Below are 23,211 nucleotides of genomic sequence, written 5' to 3'. Positions count from 1 at the left end.
TGCCTGGTGCAGTTTCCCTGCCTGTGGGTAGGAATGAGGGCACTGTGTGTGCATTTTTCCACGGTGCCTGTGGCAGGAAGTCTGCCTGAGGAGAGGTGTTGCTCACCTTCCTGGGCCTGTTTAATCACACTGGAACCACTGATGAGCATGGACACCCAGTGGACCTGTGTGCCTGGGGCTGCTGTAAGCTGGGAGTCTTTTGCTGAATGTGTCAGCACCACCTTATTCCCAGAATAAGCACAAGAGTAGCACCATAAACGTGCCTGTCTTCAGGGTAAATTCTGTTTCCTGTTTGTGATGCTGTAGGTTGTGTGTCCAGCCCCACGTGTGTGAGAGCACCAACCCGACCTTCAGCTCTGGCAATAAATGAGTTAGTTCACTGTGCTTTTGCCTGCTGCTGACAAAGTGATGGGCTCAGAAATACTGGAGTACTGGCTCCTAACTGAGGGAGGGGAGAAAGGAGGATTAGGTGTGTTGAAAATCCCTACAGGCAAAACGATGCATCGCTGTAGTTACACAAACTTGCTTTTCAGTATTTTTCAACAGAGGAGCATAAAGGCTTAGCTGTGCTGGCTGGAGGGCTCTGAAGGTTCACTGCACTGTGCTCCCAGCTGTGGCCTGTCCCTCCTGACCCCATTGTCTCTCCAGGATGACAGGTGACTGACCGGCTCCACCAGCCTCCATCCCTGGGAGTGGTCAGCTCTGAGCCTGCGTGGCAAAACATCCTGTGGAGCTGCTGCTCCTGTTCTGATTTCCTGACCTCCTGCATTGCAGTATCCCTGTGCAGCTACCCCAGGAAGCAGTGCTCCTCCAAAGTGTTCTTGGAGTTCAGCTAAACAGAGCCAGCAGCTTGTCTGTGGGCTGCTTCTGCTCCTGGGTCAGCTAAAGTGACACTTGGTCAGTGAGTGGGACTGGCACAGGGCTCTCATCTTCTGAAGTATTTACAGAAACCAAAATAGCCAACAGTATCTGGAGAGACAAACATGCTGTGCTCTTGCTGAGCTGCTGGATTCCAAAGCTGTTTTCCTTTGTGCATTATGTCCCAGGAAGACTGGGGACGAGCTGTGGAGCAGATGCCAGATCAACTCCTGGTAACTATCATCAGGCCTGGGAGGGAGCAGTGCTGGGAAAGTAAATCTGGTTATCTGCACTCTTCACAGTGTGGAGCTTAATTTTTCCATCAGTCCGTGTTTGCTGGGGGAGGAGAGTTGTTTTTCATAGTATGTTTCTTGCTGTTTTTAGCCTGCTTTGAGTGACAAATTTAATGCAGGCTATTTTTTGGGGGTGTGGGACTTTTTATCTCTTGGTCCTTGCATAGCCTGAGTGGTGCCCATGGTGGGGTGCTTAAGGTCTGCTGGGGTGTTATCAGCAGGTTGAGGGAGCAAATGTTGGTATGGCTCATGCCTGAAATGCATGAATGAGTGAGGTTTGGTGTACAGTGTTTTAGCCCATGCCCAGATTTACCTACTAGCTCCTTAAGCCGCCCTAGACTGGAGCTTGTATGCACACTAATAGGCCTGCTCTGTGGAGAGCAACACCTTCACAGCGGAGGGGATGTAACTGTGTGGTGGCATCCCTGTGGGATTATCTACATGAATCTTTGCATTTGGATTGGAGCTTCCATGATTGATCAAGTGATTGTCCTCCCTTGCTGTGCTTTGATTGGCGTCATGTGTCTTGGAGTGCAGTTATCAGAATCCTTTTAAATAAAACATTGCTGGGTGATGAGTTCCAAGGGTGCAGTTAATGCTTTCCTGCTGCATGGGAGCAGGCTGGAGCCAGGCACCACCTGAAACAGGGATGGTGTGAATAGGAAACCCTCTGCAGTGACAGTTTTGCTCTGCAGACCCTGGCTGGTGTGCACTGGTTAGTCACACACATCTGAAACGTTCCCAGTTGTACTCCAGTGCTCTCATCAGTACCCATCCCTTTAAGCTAACACACCAGGAGGAACTGGAGTGTTAAACAAAACCAAAAGGAAGTCTCTAGATGAAAAGCAAAAACTGCAAGCCCTGCAAACATTTTCTAGGACTTGGCAGTGCTCAAATATGGGCTCTTCAAACTTCTGGCTTACCAGTCATAATTCATCTGCATCCTTAGTTTATAAAACTTTTTCTTCTTTGGAATTTCCCCCCTCTTCTAGTCATTGATAATAACCAGTAGAAGCTAGAGCAAGGTCAGTTCAGTGTGCTTTTGAAAAATATCTTGAATTGAATGATAGTAACTGCCTGTTCTGCTTTATTTTTGTTCTAATCTAATCTGCTTGAGTGGTTATTTACCTTACATGTACATAAAGGAGGGTCACAATAAGTTAACACTGGGTGAACTGGAAACTTCCAGTGGGAGCCCAGGTCCTGCAGCACACACCAGCTGGAATTCTCCTTTTCTCTCCTTGGGGTCCTGCCAGGATTTTATTGCTCTTCAACCAATATTCCAGAGTGGCATCTTAGAAACACGATATGCTACTTCTGGAAACACAGCCTTGAGACAGAGCATGGAACACAGTAGCTCTTTCTGGTCCTGGAATTTCTATTTTACAGGTTGTGGGAGCAGGATTATTAATTTCATGTCTTGGACAACCTAAAATCTGCCTCTGCTTTCAGCAGTTTTAATTAAATGTGTCACTTTTCACACCATGTTCTCAGCTAATGCTGTAATGTTCTTGGTTGGTTTTGAATGGCAGCTATACTCTGCTCCTGCAGAGACTCCAAATTTGGTGGAATTTCTTAGTGTCTGCAGGAATCCAGCTGCTGCCCCTGTTCAGGGATCAGTTTTCTGCTACACACTTCAAGATAAGTTCACCAGAAACTGGAGGTATCAAAGTCCCAGTCCACATCTCTTAGCAATGGATGATATCTTGGTGTTTCAGAGGAAGGAATCCCTTGTCAAGGCAAATAATCTTTTAAGGAGGGTTAATTGCAGGACAGGGACGTACCTGGACAGTGAGAACCCCCAAAACATGGGACTAAGAAATCATAAATTGAGGTCAAACAAAAACTCTTATTGAACTTTGTTTATTAACTCCTATTTGTTCCCCATAGGAACAAATTTTGAACCCGGTCTTTCAAATTATAGGGTGCAGTTTTGTGTGCTCACAGCTGTACATGGAACTGTTCCATAGATTTATCCTGTCCACAGTGGTGTGGCTGGAGGCTTTTCCCCCACTAATTCCCTGGAAAGGAGATTGTAGGATTTCACTTCGTAGGGGCCTCCAGTTCCCTGTCTAATTGTTTTTTATGTCTAGGAGTCGGTGTGGCCTTGTATCGGTGTTGCTTGATAAAAAAGAAATCTTCTTTTCTTTTTGTGTTTTTCCTCTTTACTTCTCCAAATGTATATTTATGAAGACTTGGTATACATTTTAATGTTGGGGTTTTTTTAAATGCTTCAGTGTGGAGGATTTTTCTTTATGCATAATCCAAATCTTCTTTGTTGCAGTTTAAATTCAGTGCTGCTTTCCACAGCTAAAGGAGAAAGATTTTGCTCCGTGCTTCTCTACCTCTGTCTTTAACACCTTTTTGAATACCAGGGTTGCCATCTCTTTAAATTAAGTGAATCCAAGTCTGAGGATTTTTCCAAGGGCCTGTGCTTTTTTTATTTCCTTGGTGCTGTTTTCTGGGCTCTCTCCAGCTAACCTGTGTCTCTCTTGCTGTAGATAGTCCCAAACTGGACACAGCGCAGCAGCTGATGAATTTCTGACCATCTGTGACATTGTTGCTTTGCCTTTGGAGTGAAATCTGCTGCTTTTTTTCCTCCCTAAAACTGGTGTTCTACCACTTGTTTCCCTGTACTGTATTGATGTAGGATTTTTTCTTGCCAAACATGGTACCCTGCACTTTTTCTCACTGATTCTCTGCCTATTCTTTTTTCTGCATTTTGAGTTCATCAGGGTGTTCTGAATATTGTCCCTCCCTAATTGTTTTGTGGCTGTATGACTTGATATATTCTGGAAACTAAGTAAGTGGACACATTTTTCCAGCAGCAAAGTGGTTAATAAAAATTTTGCTGCTGGACATGTGGCACACCGCAGTGAAAATTCCTGGTCAGGTCCCTGCCTCGTGGGAGGGGCTTTGTGGGTTTTTATTGTAATTTTGTTATGTACCTTAAAATTATTAAATAATAGTTCTTAAAACTGTTAAATAGTAAAACAATCATATTCTTATTAACAAAAATCTCCATGTGGATTGAAAAGTCAATTATGTAGTTTAGTTGCATCTCTTTCATGTTTTTCAAAAATACCTGGGACGATGCTGTAGGAAAAAAATCAGGCTTCTTTTCTCCTCCACAAATCCTTGTTAGCTCTTGCTGATGTTTTTCTCTCTTCCCTTTTAAGTTATATGCACAGTCTTTGCCATCTGCTGCCCTTCCAGAGTGCCATCCATCCACCTGCTCGTGCTTTCAGGTAACCTGCAATGACTGAGACATGGTTGTTCCTGTGGTAAATGAGAGCAGGCCCAGCCAGTTGGAAACATCCCTTTAGCTCAGGAATTTTTAAGCTCTTCTTGCCTTTGCTGGACTGATTTCCTCTTTGGAGTGGTAGCAAAATGTGCAGCTCCATCTCATTATTTCCCCCTGCCATTTCATGTGAGTTTTCCTGAGAAGCCAGATCATCTGAAATTTTGGGAAAAGGGACTGTTAAACACATCTTGAGTGTCTCGCCTTGAGCTACATTGAGCAGCCCTTTGGGAAGGGAGCCAGAATGGACCATTGCAGTGGTGGAGGTGGACATCCTGGGGCAGGAGCAGCCTGGCTGTGGGTGCTTTGCTGCCCCTGGCACCAGCTTGGCCAGAGCCCCATGAAATCCCTGGGAGAAATCCCTGGGAGAAATCCCTGGGAGAAGTGTTGTCATGTGCGGGCTCCGCACCGGTGCCGGCGGTTGTTGGCCATCTGTTCTCTGCTGACCTCTTTAGGGAGGGCTGGAGCAGAAAGAAAAGTCCTGTCACTTCAGCCCTCTCAGGGTCATCTGTCACTGCTCCCCCCTTCCCACCCAGAATCAAAACTTAATATTTTCTCTTGCATATTAATGAAGCACTTAAAGGTTGATTTGTTGTTTGCTTTTTAGGCACACAGTGCTCATATTTTTCTGGCCTTTCTCAATTTGTCCCCGTCTGTTTGTGCTGTGGTGTTTGTTTTTTTTTTTTTTCATATTTGCTTCTTATTTATTTGACCTAGTTTTGCGTGCTGCTTTCTTTTTTGAGGTGATTGGAGAGCTTGTAATTAGGGACCAGCTTGACTCTTCTTGATTAATGACTGAGCCTGGATATCAAGGGAACAAAGCTGGCACTTTAACAGTCACACCAGCTCCTTCCCTTCACCCGTATTTACTCTGGAAAGGTCACAGAGCTGGGCCGAGTAAAGATGAAGCAGGAAACAAAATTAGCAATAGGCAAATACAGAATTTTAGTTTATCTGTTCCAGCACTTGTGAAAACAAGGGTCACTGATGCTCTGTGACCTCTTGCTTTGTGTAGGATTTGTGCCATCCATGTGGGGATCTGCATTGTCGTTTAGATTCCTGGTGATTGCCAGGAAACAGCAGCTGCCTCTTCACACAGGACAGTGTTGCAGGTGTCCTGAAGGAATCAAAGCCTGCCTTTCCAGAGTCTGATGCTCTTTTTTGGATGTTCATTTTTGATCTCATTTCATCACCACCCTCCAAACTGTTTTCTGCCTTCAAGATTTCAGACACTTCTTTCTTACAAACAAATCTTGAAGATCATGTCCTAAGGAGTATTTTTCTTCCTTTCTGTTTGAAACCATACGATACCAGATTTGGAGAACTTGTCTTTGAGAGCTCGTGTCTGTGCTGTCCAAACCCTCTGTTATCACCTGTGACAATGCATGGATCCATTCATTCCTTCCATAAAGTCTCCACAGCCTGCATTTGGATGATTATTTGCCAGTCCCAGTTTTAATTTAAAGTTTTTCATTTTCTCTGTTTTTTTTCCCCTCCCATCATCACTGTTAGGAAAAACGCCTGTGCAGGAACGCACAATGGGTCCTGTATGGTGAGGGAAGACAAAACCAGAGCAGTGCTTGAGCAGTTGTGTGTCAGTTGTAGGATTTCTGTCAGTAAGAGCAACTTCCACAAGTGTCAAGGGAGTTTATTCTAGCATAAAGTAGGATTTAAGGTACAAGAGGTACCTTGGAATTAAAGTATGATGGCTAAACCAGACAAAGGCATCTGTAGTCAAAGATTAGGAATGCTGTGCTGAAAAGGCAGTTTTCCTATGTCATTAGGTAAACCTTCAGTGTGTTGCATATACAACAAAATTAATGAGGTTGTTGAGGTTTGGAGCAGTGTGACATAGAATGATGAGAGGGACAAGTCTCTATTTAGCCCTCAATTACTACAGGAACTTCTGAACTCTAAAACACTGTATGGGCAATAACACAAATAGACTCTACCTGAAGGTTGTTGAAGAGCACTGTTCCTGAAAAGAATGTTACAAAATGCTGTCAGAATGTCCCCTCAGTGCTGATCCACAATACCAGCTGTGCCTTAAGCTGTGGAAGCAGTCCACCTAGAAACTTCAAGTTCTTACTTTGCTTAAATAATAAATCAGCCTAGATTTGTTAATTTTTTAAAGGGATTAATAAACCTTTCAGCAGCAGCAAGGCCAGGCCAGAGGCACAGTGCTGGAGTCGTTGTGGCCATGACCTGCAGCTCCTGTTGCTTTCCTGTTCAGAGAGAGCTCTCAAGCACTGTAAAGATAACCTTGGCTTAGGCTTGGGTTTCATAAGCGATTTGCAATCTGTGAAAGCACCGCTTCATTCTGTAGTAAAACTCCTTGCTCATAAAAATCCCTCCCGACTCAGATCCATATGTAAGAACAAGGCAAACTCCTACAGGGATATTCTGAGCCACTCCTGCTTTAGAACATGAGCTTTGTATTCATAAATGTTTTAGCGTGTTTCCTGCAATAAAGATTAAATTGTCGCTCAGGAAGTAAAGCTGCAGCATGTGCCTTTGACAACGTAATCAAACTTTATATAGCCATGTTTTTATTGTTTTCCTTTTGTTTTGCTCTTAGATGACTAATTTCTGCCTAAAAGTGACAGCAAGAGTTACCATCTGAGAGGCCGCTTGGAGCTTTATTTCTATTTTAAGCACATTTAAAGCACATGTATTCAGAAGTGTCATTATGTAAATCAGTTTTGAAAATTGAGCTCCATTAAAAATTACAGTATCATTTTCCGAGCTAATCCGAGGCTATTTTAATCTCAGAAATGAAAAAAAATAACCCCACAACCAAATCTCAGGTTTTTTTTTTTGTGAGGAGTGGCACTTCTACCTCTGATGTTGCAATTGCTGTGCTAATACGGTAATAAAATACGTTGTATTCTTAGTGGAGCAAAATGTTTGCTCTCCCTGGATTTGGAAAACCCATTGACATGATGCACTGCCTGGAAATAAAAATTGAGAGTGGAATCTAGTGTCAGGAATGATTTTGGCAGTGGTGAAAGTTGACCCCCAAGGGCTGGACATTTGAAAGGTTTGCCTGGACCAAGAAAGGTTGGACCAGATGATCCTTAAAATCCCTTTCAACCTGGCATTTTAGGAAAACAACTTTTTATATATATATATATTAAAAACAAAAAAAAAAAAAAAAAAAAAAAAAAGAGGCCTAACAAGGAAATTGGGTAATATGTACTTTTATAGCTGACAGAAAACTGTGCATGTTAAACAAAGTGGTAGCGGCAGTGGTTTGTTTTTGTGTGTGGTTTTTTTTGTTTTTAAATACTGCCCTGAGTATTGAGGGGGATTTAAATATAACTGTGGTGTTGTGGAATTGCTCTAATGGTGTGGGGTTTCTTAAGTACTAGCAAGAGGAAACCCAAAAGTTTCTCATTTTACATGGACTTGTTTCATTCACCTGCTTTCAAAAACTCAAAAAAGCTGCACTTCCTCTGGCAATAGTGTGAGAGCTTCGGGGAGTTCACTGAACAGGGCCTTTGTAGAGTCTGCTGTGACTTGGGTAGGGAGCACTGCAAATGAAGGGACTGGATGTTGTTTCTTTGTAGTCCCTGAGATCCTGGGGACTTCTGTTCTCCTCAGAGCTAACAGGGATAAAGGCAAATCTGTTACAGTTTCAACTCCGTGTCTTTTGGCAACCCAAGTCATCGCTTTTTGCGAAGTCCTAGAAGAAGCCATTTAAAAATACAGTTGCAAGCACCTTTGTCTTAAGTGCAATTTAACATGAAATGCAAATCCTCACCTGCAGTTCCTAAGGGCAGATGTTTCCCAAACCTCAGTTTACAGTGCAGGGTTTAGAAGGTGGCCCTTTGGAACTGGAATAAGCTGAGCAGGTGGTGAATTTTTGGTCACGACAGAAGGTGGATCAGTATTTAAAAAACAGATCCCTAATGCCATTTCAGCTGTCTGGACCTCCAGTGGCGCACCAAGAGCTCCCAGATGTGCCCAACCTCTGGCTGCTATTCCAGACCCCGGCTCTTGCCATATCTCTCACTTCTGTAAATAGTCTGAGTGCTGTAGAGTGTCTTAAAAAGGCACTAACACCTAAGTTTAGAGCTGTGAATTGCTTGCTGTAGTGTTTATGGTTTGGGGTGAGGCAAGAGAAGGGAATCTGCTTTTAATTTAGTCTGGAGCTCCATACAGGATCTGTGTAAGCATTAAAGCATCTGCAGTGGCCAGGATCAGTATTTTCGGGTGAGTAAAAAAGCCAAATCCCAGAATGCCCTTCAGCACCAAAATATCAGAAGGCTACAGTGTTCCTTTTTTATAACAAAGGGAAACTATGTAGGAAAATGCAAACTTGTTAAGAGGCAAACTGTTTCGTGGGGAGTATTTGAAGACACAATGTGCAAAATCTGAAGAGAGCAGTCTCACACATTGTGGCCAAAAGGGGGGATAAAAAAGAATTTTGGAACTAAAAAACTCTTTTTTAACAACAACAACAAAAAAGATCCAAACAAAGAAACGGGAGAGGGGGCTGCAGGCTTTGGCAAGTTAAATGTAAAGCAATAATAAATTAGGCTAAAAGTGGTCTTGAGGAGTAATTGGAAGACATTGAATCTAATAATAGTGATGGTAATGGCTTCAGCCCATCAGAAACAGCCTTCTCACAAGATCTGTAAGGCTGATAAATGATGGAGACCTGAAGAGCTGTCAAGGAAGATAAAGTAGTGATAGAGAAGTAAATGAATTATTTGCATTGGTATTTATTGAAAAGGATGTTGGGGAGGGTCATTGCTATAACCATTTGTTTCAGTGATGGACATAGGCAGCAGAGAAAAGAAGGTTTCAAGTAGCTTTTCTTCTTGGTTTGGAATGATTCAGGTTAATTTTTAATCAAGATGATACTGGAACAATCTTGTTTTGCATTAATGCAAATTCTTCAGCTAGAATTTATAGGATGAACACAAAATATGATTATTGGAATTCATCTGGGCCTTAGTTTATAACTCTAGAGAACAAAATTGATGTGTATGGAAAATTAATGCAGCATGTGTTTGATCAAAAAGAGAAAAATTGTTGCAAAGTAATGTACTTGCTCATGATCTTCAAGGTGTATTGTGAATCACAGCTGCTGAAAGCCAGCAGAACTTGCATTAATTACTTGAGTTTGTTCCTTTTTTTTTTCCAGTTTCAAACTTTGTTTCCCTAAAATATGCTAATGTTAAGCAGTGCTTATGAGTGATTGTGGAAAGAGGTTCCAAATAAAAATCTATCCTTTCTGAATTCTTACTGCTTGCTATTTTATTTGTTGTGAGTTTCAATTTTGGAACAACTGTTTTTTAGTGCTTTTATTGCAGCATTAGAAGCAGCCTTTTTTAGACATGAGATGTAGAAAGTTAGCAATGCAAATAGGGATTATTCACCTTCAATTCAAGAGAAATTCGATCTTACTGAAAAGCTCTTCCTAACTTTTGTTTTTATCAGGGAGAAAGAACAAGAAACACAAGAAGAGGAACATTTGATGGAAGAAAAGAAAAAGAAAAAGCAGGAAGAAAAGAAAAAGAAGGAAGGTGCTCAGAAAAAGGTTTGTTCACGTTCCTGTTGTAATTGATCCCTTCACTTTTAAATGTGAGTGTGGGTACTGATGCTGCAGCTTCACTTCTGGGAGTGAGCCTGGCACAAGTGGTGATTCCCCTGGCCTGGGGAGAGGCTGTGGGCACAGAACCCCTGCCCAAGCTGCTGTGCCAGCCTTCTTTTATATTTTATCATAATTAAAAAATCGGGTAGATTCTGAACAGATTGAAGAGTAACCAGGTCTTCTGTGGAAGCTGATAGTGTGGGTGGATTCAAAGGGATGCTGGACAAAGGCACAGAAATTAATTCTGCTGGGTGCTCAAGGGTTCACAGACAAAGTGTGGGTCCAGAAAGCCTCAGACCCTCGGGAGAGGGAAGGCTGCTGGGGTGGATGGGGCTGCTGTCCTCTCTTGTCATTCTTTGCACTGCCTCTGGCCTCTGCTTCTGCCTTCTGTCACACAGAGGTTTCCATTCCCACATTCCTATCACATGGAGTTTAGCTAACATTCTCTAGTCCTTAAATGAAACGAATGCCTGATTTATGTAAACAGTTTCTGCAAAAAGTTAGGCCTGCAGCCCTATAATTATTAGGTATAATTTGCAGTATTGACAAGTTGTTGATTTGTTTTGTTCTTCTCTTCTTTCAGGCTGCTGAACAAAAAACCAAAGGTAAGTTCATGTTTATTCTTTGCGAACTGTTTGATATTTTTATAATCTTGTTTAAAAGATGTGCCTTTACTTTTTATTCATTGTGACTGTTTAATGAGGGGAGTATGTCTTACTAGAATTGTTATGTTCCTAAAGTTTTATTGGGATTCTCGGCATAAGCTTCGGCTTATCTTGCTGGGTATTCTACAGCAGCCTTTTGACAAGAATATATGGATTAATTTTCTGTGAACCATAACACAGCATGTGTCATCTCTTTTGTCAAGACAGATGCAGTTTTCCATTTAGTTGTTAGTAGTTATTTATCTGTTTCAAAGACAAGTAATTGCCCCTTTCCCCTTGCACAATTCAACTCAATTTAATGTGTAAACTCAATTCATGGAGCTGAGGAGAAGCTACTTCCCCCGCTGCCACCACTGCCTGTTTTCCTTTCTGTGTGGGTTTTGTGCCTGGGAAGTGAGTGGAGCTGGTTTGCAGCAGAGGTAAGGAATCTTCCCCTTGGGGGGCAGGGGGCTGCCACGTTCCCTAGGAGAAAAGTTAATGAAGCTGTGGCTTTCAGAAAGGTGAGGAAGAGAGGCAAGGCAATGGCTCTCTTCTGCAACTGATGGCTTACAGATCTTTTTGTGTCATTTGTCCTTTGATTTGAACAGTTCTGAACCAGCTCAAATGCATTGTCATTTATTGCTGGGTAATTGGGTGACAGGGAGCCAAGTGGAGCTTCCCAGAGACCCAAAGACTGAGAATTAGAGCTTAACATAAGCGGGGGACTAAACAACTTACTGTTCAAACACTTCTTGTGATTTATACAGCAGAAATCGAATATTACTTCAGTGATATGAATTCAGAAAAAGAAAGTAATAACTGCATGATGAAGATGCTGTAACAGTAATTTATTGAAACTCTGTCCTTTTCTTTCTAAGTTTTCCCTATGTAGAAAGTGAGTGGTCAGAAGGTTTTAGTTTAAATTCTGTAGCATCTGCACTGTGAGATGTCGTATAGTTTATAACACTGGATTTTACTTTCAGGAGAAGGGAGCAGAGGTATGTGAGTCCCACCAAAACTTAGGTACATAAGACTTTGGAATTAAGATACATGAGAGCAATTTCTGTCTAAATGGAGTATTTCTGTTTTCACAGTATTGCTTGTTTTCCTCCCTGTATCAGCTCATTTCTGTGTGAAAAGGTTTCACTGTTCTATAATGGATTATAATGACTTTTTAATATCACAATTCAGCAGCAGATGTTTTTGCTGTCAGGGTAACTAAATTCATTTTCACGTGTTAATGCAGTGGCTCTTCATTTCTGTTTCTAGTGAGACACAGAGCCTTCTGCTTTCCCTCTGTGGGATGTTACTATTTCTGTCTCTGTTGTGACAGCTTTGCTTTTAATTGCTTGAAACTGCCACGGTTAAGTTTCTAGTTACCAACTCCAGTTTCTCAGGTATGCTTGTGAGTTTGTTTGTTTCAAATTTAGGAACTCCATTTCTCCATCTGTTGGATTTTTTTTGGTTCACTATCCATGTATTTAAGCATCTCTTATTGCTATAAAATATGAATCAGGAAGAAGACAGCAGTGAATGAGGATAGTTATGTTAGAGACTAAGCAGCTTTGGCATTTATTCTTTCATCTGTCAGAAGCAGTGATGCAGCTTTTTGTTGTTCAGCATCGTTGGAAGGAGGGGTCTGTCCTACAGAGATCCCAAACCTCCTGTTCCTGCTCAGGGCAAGGGCCAGGGGTTATTACAGTCCTGGGAGTGACCCTTCTTTGAATTTCCTTTGTCTGGCAGCTACTCGTTGCTTTTCAGGTTGCTCTGTGGAGATTATTTATTTCCACTTTATAGTTCAGTTCCTTACATTTATCTTTAGGAAGGACGTGAGCTTATGAGAGGTAGCAGGAATTTCTTAAAATACAGAAAATATTAATACTAAATTAATGAGAGGAAAAAAAATCTGAACTTTTTTTCCTGCAATATTCAGAGTTGACTGTAAACTTTATGGCAGTGCTGCACCAAGTGCTTTATTTGGAAACGTTTTCAAGGTTGAGTGACACATGCTACTAGAACTAAAAGGCAACACAGGGATTATCATTGAATTTAGTTAATTTATTTCCTATCTGGGGCACAGCAATTAAATTAGTTGTGATGACAGGATGGCACGGTAAAACTGAGTGAATGGACTGTGGGCAGGATGTATTAAACCAGAGATTAAAGCTGCACTGGAACTGGATATTTTGTAAAATGTGGATTTTGGTAGGTGAGGTCTTGATAAATATGACTTAACGGAGCTGTTTGTGGTAAGTTTAAAGAAGTTGCTTAATTTTATGTGTGTGTCACTGAGTTCTGCAACTGGGTTGCCATGGCAGTGAGAGGTGCTTGCACCAGTTGGGTCCTAGTGGAGAAAAAGAGCTCAGACAAGTGCAGGTGGGATCTGGAAGGGTTTTTTCAGTTTGTTTTTCAGCTGGCTGGGGCAGAGTGTTTGTACAGTCCCCTGTTTGCTCTCAGCAGTGTTTGTGGAGGAGAAGGCACTTTGCTGAAGTGGGTAGCAAGAGCCAGGTGGTGGGGCTTGAGAAGGAGGGAGAGTTTTTCCTTTGGGTTGGCTTCTTCTGTGCTAGAAACCTGTGATCTCTGTCACAGAGGAGTGGAGTCACTGTCCTGGCCAGTAATAAACTTGTGTGTTTTGTACATGTCCAGCTCTGAGCTGCTGCAGGTTCAGGCACTGGTGAGGCCTCAGGAAAGAGAAGGGAAGCAAGAGGAAGGAGGTTTCCTGTTGGGGGTGTGTTTGTGGTCTGTTGTCAGTTCAGTCTTGCTCTGAGGCCTCAGCCCCAGCTGAATGTTTCCATTTGTGATGTGGAGCACAAACCCCTTCCAAAATAAACACACATTTCCACCCTTAGGGGAAAGGTACGTGGCTGCTGCTGGAGTCCAGGGCTAGGAAGTGCTCCCTCACACAGCTCTTGCATCCACTGAAACAAATTATTTTTTTCTGTTTAAACAACGATCCAACCCTTGAAGTTTTCTCTACATAACAGCTCCTTCGGTTTCTATTTTTTTTTTCCCCTGCAACATTGTTTGCCTGAGAATTTTTGTGAGGCTGGATCTTTTATAAATACCCCGTTGGCAACAATTCTAGGGAATGTGTGAAAGGAAGAAAGATTGGTGAGCTGATAAAGACCTGAAATGTTTCTCAATTACTTGAAAACAAATGAAAGTAGTCTTCCTGTTCAGCTGGAGAGAAGCACTGCAGAATTAGATGAGGTGGGAAATGAGCAGGTTTTTATTGCACATTGAAGTTGTTGTTCTTTTATGGTAATTTTTTTGAGAGCAGAACTATGGAGCACAGGCTATTAGTGCTTATTTTACATGGGTAAACTCTTGCCAGTTTATGTGCACTTGATCAAGAAACTTTGTGTATAAAGGCTTTTCTAATGAAAGCATTCAGCTGTAATTGTGAGCTCTGTTCTATATGGTAAAGGGTCACTAGTATGGGAATGGCTGTTATTTAATAACTGCAGGGGCTTTAAGGGAGCTGTGCTTGTCATAAATGCTATCAGGGTGTGTTTTGCTGCCTGCTTCTCTTCTAGCCAGCCTCCTGCAGGTTTATGGTCAGCACAGGTGATCAGTTCCCTGCCTGCTTCACTCCCATCTCAGCTGAATGCATTTGTCTAAAGCTGAAATAAAATAGCTTAAGTGGTTTGTTACTCAAACATCCACCCTGGTAATTGAAAGGCAAAGGATCCATCCAGCCCTCCAGCATTATGTGCAATAAAGGTAAGTGCTAAATCTGCAAACAGAGAAGTAAAAACAGTTAAGTCTATATGCCACACTTAGTCTAACATAAAAAGTATTTTGGTGAATGTTTTGATTAGAATGTTAACTGGAAAATATTTTTATCCCTTTACTGTGAGGCAGAGATGGTCAGTCTGTGCCTCGTGGACCTCCATAATCCTTGTAGGTCTGTCTGGCATGTTCATGGCCTGGGCTCAGGAAGGGAGGGGTGGGCTTTCCAAGGGGAAAATGGGAATTGCAGCTCACTGCCGGGAGAGGATGAAGCAGATTGCAGAAGCTGGAGTGGCTGCACTGATGCTGGGATTCAGCAGCCCGTCCAGCACTGCCCTTCCTCTGTTCCAGTGGCTCCTGAGCATCATTCCCTTCCATCTGTGGTGTGTTGTGGAGCTGTCCCCTCCCCCAGGCTGTCTGGGCTGGGTGCCTTGGGACTCCTCAGAGTGTGATGATTTTAATATGCAGCTCGCAGAGTCAGGGAGGCTGTCTGCAGGCTGGGAGATGATTCTGCCAAGGTTTACACTTTCATACGTTTTGTTTTGGGGGACTGAACAGAAAACATTTAACACTGTGTGATTGCAGGGTAAACCATTGTGGTGTCACAAATGTTGGCATGATTCCTTCAGGTTATCTGTTATCCCACAAGCAGTGCTGTATATTTTACCTGGAGGAACATGGTCCACTCGATTAGAAAGGGGAGTTAAAAGGAAAAAAAGAATGGATGAAAGTATCTGAGATCTCCTCCCCTGCTCTGGCATTTCCATTGGAATGATAGGAGTAGCAGCATACCTGTTTCCAAAGCTGGGTTATTTTCATTTCCATATCAACTATGTAGATTGTTGCATATTTTTAAATTGATTCTTTACTTACCCTGCCCAAATGGGCTGTTAGAATGTTCTCTGCCTGTGCTCGTGTGTGTGAGAATCACCTTCCTGTAACCTCCATTCTGCTCACACAGAAATGAGGTTTGTGTATATTGATGGTATGCTGCTTCTGGCTGATGTTCAGTGATAGTTTCAGAGGAAAGATGGGAAAATGAAACTTTTTAGAGAATCTCATCAGGGTTTTAAGTAGAATTATGACAGCGTGTAACACAATCAGTCTTTTTAAAAAGGAAAGTCTTGAGTTTTTCTGGTTTGTGTCATATTATTGTAGGAACCAGCAGAGGCTTTTTCCATAAGATTAGAAAATGTGTTCCAGCCTACAAATCAGGTATGATTTACAACAGATTTACAACCTCTGACTCATTTGAGTATTTATAGCTTGTGCTTGAATATCTGCCTCTGTCATCTTGTTGGTTAAGTGCTGTGTTTGTACTGAACTGCTGCACATTGTAGTGACAAAATGTGCCATAAATCATCATTGCAGAAGGAGGGGGAGCACTGCAATAAGTTCTTCAATTAGATCTTAATATGCAGTCACTTGATAACTTAATGATAACCTGTGGCCATACGTTAAGGCTTTGTAACATGAAAATGTTTTCTTTTTGATAAACGTTATCATGGGGGTGTTTTGCTATTAGAAGTATCTTTAAACAAACATGAATTTGTTCATAAAACCCACTGAGATATCACTTATCTTATAGAGGAGTAATTACCATTTTACAGCTTGCACAGAATAGAGGGGTGGAGGTAATTTGTGAGTCCAGTACTGGGTGAAGAGGAGTAGAAGATGCTGAAAGATTGGAGCAGACAGGAGGAGCAATTTGCATAGTCAAGGAGACAAAGCAAGAAGGATGAGCTGGGAGAGCTGGAGTTAAATACTAGAGAAAAAACCCTTTGATTTCTTACCTGCTTTTCTTTCAAGTGGAGTGACTGTGACGGGCAGTAGTTCAGAGGTATTTAATAGACATTTTGCTCTCACAAGTGCAAGAAATACGAGTATCTTCAACATTACCTTGTGAAGTGAAGGGGAAAAGGTAAACAGTAAATGTATGAATAATCTTTGGTAAACTTGATTTGGGTTTGTAGCTCTTTCTCTGTGTGTCTTGCTGGTTTGCAAGTCAAAGGAGAGATTTGCATTGAGAATTGGTATCTCTTTGCAGGAGAGAGGGTTTGTCAGGGCTGGACACCCTGAGCCCTGCAAGCAAGCACTGACAGCTCTGAAGGTTTAAATCTTCTGCAGCTCCTGGGAAGTTGTAGATTCCTCAGCTTTCAAACACATGGTCTTTCCAAACAACAACACACCAAAGCAATTAGTACAGGTTTTTTTTTAAAAACGTTTATCTCTTAAAGAAACACAAACAAACATATAACTCTGGGGTTATTTGAAAATATAAGGAGTAACCATGAAATATATTCTTCCTAAATGAGCTGGATTTCCAGGACAGCTGTCCCCTCTGAGGTGTTCCATGTCCTTGCCTGGAGTTGCTGCTGCTTTGCTCCAGTGAAGCACCTCCAGTCCTTGTCAGCTCTGCAGATTCCTCACCTGGGAATGGAAAAGTAGGGAAGGGCTCAGGTAGATCCTCCTGGTGCTCCTCAGGGAGTTTTAATTCTCCTTAGAGGAGGTCTGATGTAGTTTGCTGTTATGCAAATTTAGGCAAATTTTATCTGCTCATAACATAAATATAGGCGGAATATCTCTTTTTTTTGTTGCCTCAGTTAGAAATTATAGGGGTTTGTTAGGTTGAGGATGGCAAAACCTTGACTTGTAAATATTTACTTCTAGAATTTGATAAAAATAGGAGCTTTCCAACACAAGACACAACTGGTTAAAAGCACTTTTCAGATGCTCTAGGCTGTAAGGGCTGATGCTCTGCTTGAAGGCAGCAGGACAACATGTGCATCATCAGATTTCTCTTTACATTGGCCATTGTCAAATGCATTTCTAGCCTAGGACATTATCTCTCCAAGAATACCCTTTGAAGAGAGAGTAAGCACAGACTGGGTAACATCAGTGAGGCTTTTCTACTCTAGACTAATTGTCAGGGTGCCCCTTGGTGGGAAGTTGCTCTCTGATAAATCCCAGTTTGCTTTCTCAGCAACAAAACTGCCAATACAGTTGTTGACAACTGGATATTTTAGAAGATAAATTTTAACCCAGCTGCACAATGATAATGGTGTTGGTTATGATCAAACTGCACGCTGAGTTATGGGTATTTATCCGCCCACAGTGGGTGCTTTCCTTCACTGCTGTTCCCCAGTGCAGTGTGTGGAGCATGTGAGCTGTGAAATGGTCAAAATGCTGTTCCTTTGGCATTGCAGCAGCTCAGCACTGGCTAATGCTCGATTCTTCTGTCAGTCTGCTTGTAAAATAACCGTTTTCCAGTTAGAAATAGAATGTTGTCTGGTATTTGCCCTTCATCAGAGCATATATGCCTCAGTGTTTCCTTTGTAAGATGCTGCTTTTGTATCCACTGATAGCAGCAAACTCTCATCCCACATCTCCTCCCCACCCAGCAGAGTCTGAGATTTGTTTCCTTGGAAGCGACTTTATAGCACAGTTCACCTGTACATCAGTATGCTTCTTTGTCCCTTTACTTTCTGAACTAAAGTCTGTTGTTCACTTTTATTCTTCTTCTAGAGAAATGTGTCCACAAAGGCAGTTTCTTCTCTGTCTTGAGGCCTGGCCCATGCAGGTTTTCATGGAGAAGGCAGCTAACAGTTCCCCATGAAAAAAATGACCTATCAGCCTTGATTTATCTGCAGCGTGCTGACCACTTTCCATTATTAGATTATCATCTTGCCACCTGGAGGAGGCTTGTAAGGCATATAAATATAATGTTGATAAGATCTGCAAACCGTGAGCTGGAGGAGAGGTTCATCAGGAAATGTATTAGCTCACTTTGGTAATGATTGTTTTGAGATACACGCCGGGTTTCTAAGGTTACCTGATCCCTTCCTTGGGAAGGATGAAATCCACTTTGAACTGTAACACTAGTACATGCTCCTGGAATAGTTACAGAACAAATGCTGGAGAAGGTTATCTTGGGAAAAGGAAGGGAATGAAAACGTGTTTTTGATTCTTTTACACTGTCTGTGAAGCATTTGGCCTGAGGGACCTTGTGTTCTCTTGCTGACTATCTGGTGTTGACATTCCTCTACTCTGAGAACCCTTGGATTCCCTGTGTTTTGCTAGACTATTTTAATGTTTTTCCTGAGTTGTTAAAGGTGGTAGCCCATACTTTACAAATCCTACAGGACTACTTAAAATGTCTGTTTAACCAGCTCACACTCTGGTAAATGCTCTGCAGCTTCTGCTCAGGTGTGCATCGTGCACCTGATCCTTCAGGTTATTCCTGAACTGGTTGAGGCAGTGCAGTGTGCATTAGCATCCAGAGAGGAGGTGATTTTCCCTGCAGGCATCCTGCCCGTGTGGGGTGGCAGCAGTGGCTCATGCTGAGCTGTCTTGTGGGACCTGTGTTTAACAGCAGCACCAAATGCCTCAGATGCTCCTCAGCCACCCCAGGCGTGGCACCCACTGTTATTGTTGCTTGCCCAATGGGAGCAGCTGAACTTGCTGTGACTCAGGCTACCGTGCTAATTCCCATGCTAACAGAAGTTGTTCTCTGTTTTATCACAGTCTCCTGAAGACCTGCCCTCCTGTTGCCAGGATGCTCTTAATGTCTCAGGCATAATTTCTGATTTGGCTGCTGTTGCTTTTTTTCATCAGTTTTTATGGTGACTTTGCACGTTTAGGAGGCCAGACAGGCTCTCATGAACTTCTGTTTTCTAATTTAGAGAAATTACGATTCTTCAACTCAGTTAAAAATTCAGATGCTACCTTGAGGTCTTACTATCACAGGAGTAGATAGATGCCTTTAGATGAGCAAAAAGGGATGGTCTTAACTCTCTACCCTCTCTCAGACAGGCCCAACAGATGTTCTTGAAAGATGTTTTGATTATTGTTGGAAAGGCATCTTCATATTCAGCCTGAAAAATTTTTCCTACAACTTAAGCCCCTTCTTTGTTGGCTGCTTGGCCCAGGAGGGCTGATCTTCCCTTCCACTGCAGAGGTCTTTTTGCGTCTCCTGGTTTTAACAGCTCATCCAGCTTTCCCCCTGTGCTAATGTTTCCAGGCTGTTTTTCAAACTATAATAAATTATGTTTTTCTTCTTTGGAAGTCCTTCCAGTTAGTGCAGGATTATTTTTTCAATGCAGCACATCTGTATGTTGTGTTTTGAGCCCAGGCAGGAGCTCAGCTCCTCGTTCACTCCCCCCTGGCAGGATGTGGAGACAACTGGAGCAGTAAAAGTGAGAAAACTCGTGGGTTGAGATAAAAATAGTTTAATAAGTAAAGCAGAAGTCACACACACAGGCAAAGCAAAACAGGGAGTTGATTCCCCAGCTCCCATGGCAGGCAGGTGTTCAGCCATCCCTGACAGCAGGGCTCCATCACAGGGAACAGTGCCTGGGGAGGACCAACACCATCACTGCAAACATCCCCAGCCTTCTCCTTCTCCCCCAGCTTTATCTGGTGATCATGACACCATCAGGTGTGGAGTATCCCCTCGGGTCAGCTGTCCTGGCTGTGTCCCCTCCCAGCTCCTTGTGTCCCCAGCATTTCCTGGCTGGCAGTGTGGGGTGAGGAGCACAACAGGCCTTGGCTCTCTGTGAGGCTGCTCAGCAGTAATGAAAACACCCTGGGTTATCAGCACAAATCCAAACCACAGCCACACACCAGCTACTGTAACAAAATTAACTCTGTGCCAGCCAAAACCAGCACATTGTGATTAGAGAATTATTAAGTAGCCTTTGAGTTAATCTATGGACAGTAACCTGCTGCTGTTTACAAGTAAAACCTAAGGCTGATTTATTTTCTGTGCCTTTCAGGCTCACCCCTTTTTGTAGCTCTGTAATCCAGGCTGTTCAGAGCAGTGCTAATTATTCTCTTTCACTTTTCTGTCCCTAGACTCAGCCTGCTATGAGAAAATCCCGAATTTCAGGTACCTTACTCTGTAAAGACCTCAATTTGATATTGTGCAGTTTCTTCTTCACTGCCCATTTCTCTGGTTTAATCACTATCCATTTTCCCTCTGCAGGCACTCCCCTGAAGTATACATTTAAACCTATTCCTTGCTTTAATTTCCCCCAAGTTTCCCCTGCAGCTCTTGAGGCTTGGTTGACAAACCATGAGAACCCTTCCTGCAGGTGCTGGGGCTGTCAGGCTGTCCTGTCCTGCACGGGCACTTCTTTCCTGCTGCACATTTCCAGCATTTCCTTTCTCAACAGGAGAAAGTCTTCAGAGTGAAACAGGAGGAAAATAAAGTGTTTTCAGTGCCACCTTTCTGACACGGGCTCCATTGTAATTCATAGCTCGCTTGCAGCTTCCATATCTTGCTGCCAGCTTCCAAAAATAATAAATTAATTTTTTTTCTTTGTTGCATAGTTGTCTCTAATCTTGACCAGTGATCACTGTGAGAAATCAAATGAGAGGTCACCTTCAGCCTCCTCAGTTGTTCAGCTCATTCCAGAAAAGATCTGTGGAAGACTTTGTGATTTGGTGCCTTATTATGGCTACTAAGACTTGAAAAAAAAATCTAATTCTAACTTAAAATCTGTGGCTAATAACTTAGATGTGTAGTAACACTGAACACTTAAATTCATAATCCCATCTTACTGATACTTGGAATGTAGGTGGGATGTTGAAGCTCATCTTGTTCCACCCCACGGGGTTGTCACAGTATGAACTCACATTTGCTGGAGATTGAGGGAATGTTTTAATCCTCATTTACCATATTCTTGTAGTGACAGTGCTGCCTTTCCTCTGGGTGTCTGGTGCTGGGGCTGACGTCATTGTCACCCTGTGGCCAGTGGCAGATGTGACAGCTCCGTGTGCTCCCTCTGCTGTCACCAGCTGCCTTCTCAGCACAACCACAGCTTCTTCCTGAAAACTAAATAATGGAGAAAACCGAATAATGTGGTTAATAATTCTGGGAAGTGATTATTGTTAAATAGTCCCCGTTTCTGCCCAAAGTGTCTTGGTGTGTTATGCGGTAAAGTCAGGGTCATGGGGACAGCACAAACATCATCAGCTGGCAAATTTAACTTTTTATATACATGAGCAACTGAGAGGGTCTTAGATTTGCCTCCTAGCTGTCTGTCCTCCACAGTGCAACAATCTACTTTAAAAAACAAACTTAATAATGCATTGTGAGACAGATCTGCAAAGCCATTAAAGGGCTGTTATTTTTGTACCCTGCCTAGGCTGACAGGGTGTTTTCCTCTTTGTTGGCAATTGGTTTTACTGCAAGACATTTTCATTTTTTTCTGCAAAAAACAGAATGGAAACTCTCTGGAAACTGGACACACACACTGAAAGTGTGGAATTTACCCATAGTGTGAGGGGAGGAAGAATCTTAAGATATTACTTATTAAACCAAACTGTATTTCTTCTTAAAATACTGGTGTTACTTCTTTTAGCTATCTAAGCCCATTTCTATGAAATAACTGTGTGTAATGCATGTGGAGTAATTAGGTATTCCTTCCTAGTGAGGGGAAGACATGTGTCTAAAATAAACTGAGCAGAATTTTTGAATTAAAATGAAGTAATAATATTAAGTTATTATTAGTAATCTTTATTAAAACATCTTTAATTTCTTTTAACATTCATGTAATAGAATCTGATTTACTGGGAGTGGCATTTAATTAATTTAATTCAATTTAGGGAGTTAACTCTATTACATATTAGTACAGAAAATTACCTCTGAACAGTCATTTCTCACTGGTGACATGCAATAAGTTAATTTAGCTCGGAGTTCGTTTGGGTGCATTGTGAGTTCTTGGTGAAAGTTGCTATGGTGACAGCCCCATCAGCCAGGGCTGTCACTGGGACAACAACCCCTCTGGAAACAGGGGATGGATCCCCTGGGCTTGTCCTTCCTGCTCAGTGTGGTGCTGGAATCTTGGGAAGAGCTTCCCTGGGCACTGCTCCCTGCAGGAGTGTCCTGCACAATGTGCTCAGCAAATGAGCTCGCTCTGGGCTTTCTTTGGTTCCACCTCACCTGCAGGGAAACCATTGCTGAATGCCCATCAGGTTTTGGTCTGCTTTTCTTTTAAGAAATTTTCCTGAAGAAGCTTCATAGGAGAAGGTCTGTAAATCGCTGGAACTGCTTTCTTCACGTTTCTGAATAATTTAAATCGTGTTGTTCATATGTGGCATTAATGCATGATGGCACTGGAGACATAAAAAATCTGTTCAGCTTAAACTGAATTAATGAAGAGTTTGCTTCAGATTGAGTGTTGAATCAGAAATGAGGAGTTTGCTTCAGACTCTCCAGGTTTGACTGTCAGGTAGCTGAACTCAAACTTCCAGACAAAAACCTTCCAGAAAGAGGTCAGCATTGAGAAGCTCATTCAGAAAAAACACTATTGCGTATGAAATGTCATATTTATGTTTAAAAGGAAGTATTAAAAAAATTCAAATAGAATTATTAAGTTCTGTGTATTTTCTTCCTCCCCTCCCTGCAGATCTGTATGCAGACTTAAACTCTGGTTGGTTTGTTTTGTCTCTAGAGCATGACTTTAATTTAATTGGGTTTAGCTGAATAAGGGATCACTCTTCATTTTGGGCTTCGAGTTCTTCTCAGCTGCTCCTTTCTGAAGGCAAGAATGACATTTTCATGCTTTCAAGTGCTAGGAACTGCATCCAAAGAAGGATGTAGAACCTCAGACATGTTTTTATGATAGAAAAGCTGTGAAATGTTATTAGTACAGTCCCCTAAAGTGATAACAATGTCTCTGTGTTAAAGACCTACTTGTTCAAAGCAACGATTTTCAAAATAATTTTGTGAAATATAAATGAACCCATCTTCAGGTATCCTAATAAGGACACAAGATT

The 23,211-nt window shown here is 42.2% G+C and overlaps 1 protein-coding gene and 1 long non-coding RNA gene across 14 annotated transcripts in view; both read left to right on the top strand.

Moving 5' to 3' along the window:
- The window catches only part of TNRC6C (trinucleotide repeat containing adaptor 6C), a 98,897-nt gene that overhangs the window by 10,868 nt on the left and 64,818 nt on the right, over nt 1-23,211 (top strand). For all 13 annotated transcript variants that reach the window (XM_066332090.1, XM_066332086.1, XM_066332084.1 and 10 more), the window contains exons 2-3: nt 9,901-10,000; nt 10,638-10,659. In XM_066332090.1, the coding sequence (XP_066188187.1) occupies nt 9,938-10,000; nt 10,638-10,659 (85 nt within the window). In that variant the 5' untranslated portion in view covers nt 9,901-9,937. The remainder of the gene's footprint in view (nt 1-9,900; nt 10,001-10,637; nt 10,660-23,211) is intronic.
- On the top strand, nt 15,580-22,801 carry LOC136369317 (uncharacterized). Its single transcript, XR_010745005.1, has 2 exons — nt 15,580-16,874; nt 20,761-22,801. It is a non-coding gene; the product is annotated as an uncharacterized lncRNA (long non-coding RNA).

The sequence above is a fragment of the Sylvia atricapilla genome, chromosome 18 (genome assembly GCF_009819655.1).
Source record: "Sylvia atricapilla isolate bSylAtr1 chromosome 18, bSylAtr1.pri, whole genome shotgun sequence".
Classification (NCBI taxonomy): domain Eukaryota; kingdom Metazoa; phylum Chordata; class Aves; order Passeriformes; family Sylviidae; genus Sylvia; species Sylvia atricapilla.
Note: the sequence above shows the minus strand (reverse complement) of the source record. Positions and strands in the feature narration are given on the sequence as shown.